A 6,756-nucleotide genomic window follows, 5' to 3' on the forward strand; every position below is an offset into this window, starting at 1 on the left:
GAAAATTCGATGAGTGTGGAACTTACTCGTGTAAGTGTACGTAGGCCCGCACATAAAAATGCTGACGTCACTCGCTAATAAAAGAGAGAGAAAAAAGACAGATAAAAAAATACAGATAAACGGAACGGTTTCAACTGGCATTAAAGTTTACGGCCGCCGGTTGTTTGGGCCGGCGGCGCAGGCTCGCTGATGGGACTGTATCCGTTGGCGCGTTTACACAGGTGGGTCCTGGGGGCTTGTTGTGGAACTCAGGGGAAGACCCTTTCAGGGGAAGACCCTTTCAGGGAGTCTTCAGGGAAATCTAGGGAAAACCCTTTCAGGGGAAGATCCTTTCAGGGGAAGATCCTTTCAGGGGGAAGACCCCCCGCGAAATGCCACTGGGGAGGCTCGTTGCGCGGGGGGATGCTGAGGACTTCTTGTCTGTCTCTCTCTGTCTGTCTCCCTGTCTTCGATTTGTATGTCTAGCTCTATGTATCTTTCTTCTCTCTCTCTCTCGTGTTTGTGTGTGTGTGTGTGTGTGTGTCTTTCTGACCCTGTCTATCTTTTTTTTTATCCCTTCATACATGTGTAATAAAAGGCCCTAGGGTGTGTTCGTATATATACGTGCATGTGTGTATGCATGAATGTTTGTTTGTGAGGATGTAGGCCTATATATACTAATGTCTCAAGCCAACGATAAAAGGAAATAACGGCGTCATGAATACGCGTATGAGCCAATTACAGAAAATAAATAAATAAATGAAAATCTAATGCCACCCCGCTATCTCTGAGCGTTTCTTCCCGCGCGTGCCGGCTGTTTCCGGGTAGAGGAGGCCCTAAGTATGGGGTCGCGTGTCGACATGTGCTCAAGACAACGAGGAATCCGCACGTACTCTGCGTCGGGGTGGCGCGAGGACGCCCTCGGCTCGCACCGGGAAGGCTTGACGGTGAAATCGCCCCACTTCTGGCGGCGGCGGCGGCGGCGGCGGCGGCGACGCGCCCGTGCCGGCGATGTAGAACGCGAGATACTGTAGGCGGGCGAAGAGGGGGGGGAGGCACTGTAGCAATGGAATGTTGGTCTGTGGGATTCTGTCAAAGGGTAGAGGTGTGCAGGGAATAGCCTTCTGCTGGTAGTGCGGGGTTTGAAGGCAGGGGAGTAAGATTGCTGGTCGAAAAGGCTACCACTGCACTACGCACACGCACATGCACATGCACACGCACACGCACACGCACACGCACACGCACACGCACACGCACCCACAGCACACGCACACCACCCCAGCACGCACGCACGCACGCACACACACACACACACACACACACACACACACACACACACACACACACACACACACACACACACACACACACACACACACACACACACACACACACACAATATCAACCAATGTATCTGTATATGCATATATACAGTAGATATATCGATATATATACAAACGCATGCCCACATACATATGTATATAAAGGCGAGCTGATCTTAATTTCTACCGGTATCTATCTGTATTGGACATCTCTTCTTTTCTCCCAAGCTATATTTACGTAAGGCAGTATGTGGTAAACCGTTATTAAACGAATGTAAATGCCTTTGTATAGACAAGCCCGCTGGCACTGCACGAAGTACATAGCGTTCCAGGTGGCAAACACTACTGACTTACTTAACCCCTCCACTCCCCGTCTCTCTGTATCCAGCTTACCCCTCACTCCCCTCTCCCCTATCACTGTTACCTGCCCCTCTCCCCCCCTCTCCCCATCCCCGGTACCTTCCCCTCTCCCCATCCCCGGTACCTTCCCCTCTCCCCATCCCCGGTACCCTCCCTCGCGGAACCCACTGCATATTTCTCCCTCCCTCCCCTCCCTCTTTGCCTTCCCACCGGGTTATTAACATTGTGCCACTCACCCCTGGGCATACATTGAACCTTGGCACTCCCGCCTTCCGCCTGTTCTGCCTGTGTTCGCAGAAAGAATGGTAACATAATACTCCTGCCAGGTAACCCCTACGGCCCCGCGCTAAGGTGGTCAATGCCTCCTGCCTTCAATCTTCCTCCCCCCCCTCCTCTCCTCCTCCTCCACCTCTCCTCCTCCTACCCTCCCTCCTCCCCCTCCTTCTCCTCCCTTTTTTTTCTCCTTTTCCTTTCTCTTTCCTCTCCTCCTCTCTCCTCCTCCTTTCTCTCCTCTTCCCTTTTTCTTTTCCTCCTCCTCCTTCTCCTCGTCTTACTCTCTATATCTCTCCTCTTCCTTCACTTCTCTTTTCCTCTTTTTCTCTTCCTCTTTTTCTTTTGTAACCCTCTTTGCTCCATTTTCCTTCTCTCCTCTTCCTCTTCCTTCCCTTTCATCTCCTCTCTTCCCATTTCAACCTCTTTTCCGTCCGCTGCCTCGTCGCCTCCCCTGTGCTATCCTTCTCTCTTGCTGGCTATTCTTGTCTCGCTATCTCTCTTCTATCCTATTTCCTCCTTCCTCCCCTCCCTCTCTGTCTCTCTCGGTATCGTTCTTCCCCCCCCCGCCCAATGCCTTCAATTATTATATACTTCCTTTTTTATAACCCATCCCCCGTTGCCCTTCACCCTTTTCTCCGCTTCTCTTCCTCTTGTCGCTTAGCTGGGTCCCTCTTCATTTCCTTATCCCCATCCTTTCCACCTCTCCCCGTTTCTTCGTTACGTTCCTTTCTTTCGTTCCCGTTCGGCTGGCGTCCCCCCCCCCCCCCCCCGATCCCCGCCGCTAACCCTTTCCGTTATTCCCTCCTCCTACCCTATCCCCCCTCCCTGCCCTCCCCCTCCCTCCCCCAACCTTGACCTTGCTCAGCTAACGTCGCGTCAGGTAGAGGAACGGGTTGTCCTTTCCCTCTCCATCCTCTTGCCCTCCTCTCTCTCTGCCCTCTCCTCTCTCCTCCCCCTCTCTTCCCTCTCTCCTCTCCTCTCTCTCCTCTCCTCTCTTTCTCTCTCTCTCCCCTTTCTCCCTCCCCCTCCTTCTCCCTCCCTCCTCTCTCTCCTTCCCAGGTACTTCGCGTCTGAATACACGTGAAGTGTACGTAAGGCCCGCACATAAAAATGCTGACGTCACTCGCTAATAAAAGAGAGAGAAAAAAAAGACAGATAAAAAAAATACAGATAAACGGAACGGTTTCAACTGGCATTAAAGTTTACGGCCGCCGGTTGTTTGGGCCGGCGGCGCAGGCTCGCTGATGGGACTGTTTCCGTTGGCGCGTTTACACAGGTGGGTCCTGGGAGCTTGTTGTGGAACTCAGGGGAAGATCCTTTCAGGGGAAGACCCTTTCAGGGGAAGACCCTTTCAGGGGAAGACCCCCCGCGAAATGCCACTGGGGAGGCTCGTTGCGCGGGGGGATGCTGAGGACTTCTTGTCTGTGTCTCTGTCTGTCTCCCTGTCTTCGATTTGTATGTCTAGCTCTATGTATCTTTCTTCTCTCTCTCTCTCTCTCTCTCATGTGTGTGTGTGTGTTTGTCTCTTTCTGACCCTGTCTATCTTTTTTTTTATCCCTTCATACATGTGTAATAAAAGGCCTCGGGGTGTGTTCGTATATATACGTGCATGTGTGTATGCATGAATGTTTGTTTGTGAGGATGTAGGCCTATATATACTAATGTCTCAAGCCAACGATAAAAGGAAATAACGGCGTCATGAATACGCGTATGAGCCAATTACAGAAAATAAATAAATAAATGAAAATCTAATGCCACCCCGCTATCTCTGAGCGTTTCTTCCCGCGCGTGCCGGCTGTTTCCCGGGTAGAGGAGGCCCTAAGTATGGGGTCGCGTGTCGACATGTGCTCAAGACAACGAGGAATCCACACGTACTCTGCGTCGGGGTGGCGCGAGGACGCCCTCGGCTCGCACCGGGAAGGCTTGACGGTGAAATCGCCCCACTTCTGGCGGCGGCGGCGGCGGCGACGCGCCCGTGCCGGCGATGTAGAACGCGAGATACTGTAGGCGGGCGAAGAGGGGGGGGGGAGGCACTGTAGCAATGGAATGTTGGTCTGTGGGATTCTGTCAAAGGGTAGAGGTGTGCAGGGAATAGCCTTCTGCTGGTAGTGCGGGGTTTGAAGGCATGGGAGTAAGATTGCTGGTCGAAAAGGCTACCACTGCACTACGCACACGCACACGCACACGCACACGCACATGCACATGCACATGTACATGCACATGCACATGCACATGCACATGCACATGCACACGCACACGCACACGCACCACGCACACGCCACACACAACACACCACACACACACACACACACACACACACACACACACACACACACACACACACACACACACACACACACACCACACAATATCAACCAATGTATCTGTATATGCATATATACAGTAGATATATCGATATATACACAAACGCATGCCCACATACATATGTATATAAGGCGAGCTGATCTTAATTTCTACCGGTATCTATCTGTATTGGACATCTCTTCTTTTCTCCCAAGCTATATTTACGTAAGGCAGTATGTGGTAAACCGTTATATCTTTTTAAACGAATGTAAATGCCTTTGTATAGACAAGCCCGCTGGCACTGCACGAAGTACATAGCGTTCCAGGTGGCAAACACTACTGACTTACTTAACCCCTCCACTCCCCGTCTCTCTGTATCCAGCTTACCCCTCACTCCCCTCTCCCCTATCACTGTTACCTGCCCCTCTCCCCCCCTCTCCCCATCCCCGGTACCTTCCCCTCTCCCCATCCCCGGTACATTCCCCTCTCCCCATCCCCGGTACCCTCCCCTCTCCCCATCCCCGGTACCCTCCCCTCTCCCCATCCCCGGTACCCTCCCTCGCCGAGCCCACTGCATATTTCTCCCTCCCTCCCCTCCCTCTTTGCCTTCCCACCGGGTTATTAACATTGTGCCACTCACCCCTGGGCATACATTGAACCTTGGCACTCCCGCCTTCCGCCTGTTCTGCCGGTGTTCGCAGAAAGAATGGTAACATGATACTCCTGCCAGGTAACCCCGCGGCCGCGCTAAGGTGGTCAATGCCCTCCTGACTTCTAATCTTCCTCCTCCTCCTCCTCCTCCTCCTCCTCCTCCTCCTCCTCCTCCTCCTCTTTCTTTTTCTCCTTTTCCTTCTTCCTTTTCTCCATTTCCTTCTTCTTTTCCTCCTCCTCCTCCTCCTTCTTCTTCTTCTCTTTTTCCTCCTTTTTCTCCTTTACCTTCTTCTTTTCCTCATTTTCCTTCTTCTTTTCCTCATTTTCCTTCTTCTTTTCCTCCTCCTCCTCCCCTCCTCCTCCTCCTCCTCCTTTTTTCTTCTTCTTCTTCTCCTTTTCCTCCTCCTCCTCCTCGTCTTACTACTCATATCTTCCTCTTCCTCAAACTCACTTTCCTCTTCTGCCTCTTCTTGTAACCTTCACTTTGCTCCTATCTTCTCTCCTCCTCTTCCTCCCTCCTTCCATCTCCCTCTCTTCCCATTTCTACCTGTTTTTACGTCCGCGTGCCTCGTCGCCTCCCCTGTGTATATCCTTCTCTCTTGGCTGGGACGGTTGGGTGATTCGCCCTTAATTTCTGGGCTATTCTTGTCTCGCTATCTACTCTTTATCCTATTTTCTCCTTCCTCCCCCTCCCCTCTCTGTCTCTCTCGGTAATCGTTCTTCCCCCCCAATGCCTTCAATTATTATATACTTCCTTTTTTATAACCCATCCCCCGTTGCCCTTCAACCCTTATTCTCCGCTTCTCTTCCTCTTTCGCTTAGCATGGGTCTTCTTCTTTCCTTATCCCCATCCTTTCCACCTCTCCCCGTTTCTTCGTTACGTTCCTTTCTTTCGTATCCCGTTACGGCTGGCGTCCCCCCCCCCCCGATCCCCGCCGCTAACCCTTTCCGTTATTCCCTCCTCCTACCCTCTCCCCCCCCTTCCCTGCCCTCCCCCTCCGTACCCACCCTCGCTACTCCCAGATCAGCCCCAACCTGTCTGCCCCCTCCCCCCTCCCCCGCCCATGCTATTCACCTCCCCCTCCCTCCCCCTCCCTCCCCCAACCTTGACCTTGCCCAGGTAACGTCGCGTCAGGTTGAGGAACGGGTTGTCCTGTCTCCCTCTCCTCGCTCCTCGCCTTTCTCTCTTCTCCTCCTCTCTCTCTCTCTTTTCTCTCCTCTCTTCTCTCTCTCTCTCCTCTCTCTCTCCCTCTCTCTCTTTCTCTCTCTCTCTCCCCTTCTCTCTTTCTCTCTCTCTCCCTCTCCTCCCTCTCTCTGCTCTCTCCCTCTGCTCTCTCCCTTGCTCTCCTTTCCTCTCTCCCCCCCTCCCCTTTTTCCCCCCCCCCCCTTTTTCCCCCCTCTCTCTCTCCTCTCTCTCTCTCTCTCTCTCTCCTTCCCCCCCCTCTTCCTCTCTCCTCTCTTCTCTCTCACTTCTTGTCCCCCCTCCCTCTCCCCTCCCTCCCTCCCCCCCTCCCTCCCCCCCCCTCCCTCTCTCTCCCCCTCCTCTCTCTCCTCTCTCTCCTCTCTCTCCTCTCCCCCTCCTCCCTCTCGCCTTTCCCCCCCCCCCCCTTCCCCCTCCTTTCCCCCGGGGACAGATGTTTTCATATCACTTCTGCCAGCGTCCAGGTCAAAGGAAACCCCCGGGGGAAAGTCATGGGGGCGGATCGGGAAAAGTGCGGTCGAACGCGATATTTTACTGAAAAACTTTTCATATGTGCTTGTGGTTTGCTAATGTGGCCCATATGAAAACGGTGTATGATGGGTTCAAGCTTACAAGTATTTATATAGTGTTAAAATATATGTATTGTATATATATGTAATATACATT

At 52.7% G+C, this 6,756-nt stretch overlaps 1 protein-coding gene across 1 annotated transcript in view; it reads right to left on the reverse strand.

Annotated features, from left to right (window-relative positions):
• Positions 1-130: 130 nt before the first annotated feature.
• Positions 131-6,756, reverse strand: part of LOC119597454 (formin-like protein 20) — a 7,186-nt gene continuing 560 nt past the window's right edge. Inside the window, exons 2-4 of the mRNA XM_037947027.1 lie at positions 3,810-3,998; positions 873-1,106; positions 131-277 (exon numbers count right to left, since the gene is read on the reverse strand). Coding sequence (XP_037802955.1) covers positions 131-277; positions 873-1,106; positions 3,810-3,998 — 570 coding nt within the window. The remainder of the gene's footprint in view (positions 278-872; positions 1,107-3,809; positions 3,999-6,756) is intronic.

The sequence above is a fragment of the Penaeus monodon genome, chromosome 39 (assembly GCF_015228065.2).
Source record: "Penaeus monodon isolate SGIC_2016 chromosome 39, NSTDA_Pmon_1, whole genome shotgun sequence".
In the NCBI taxonomy this organism is placed as follows: Eukaryota; Metazoa; Arthropoda; class Malacostraca; order Decapoda; family Penaeidae; genus Penaeus; species Penaeus monodon.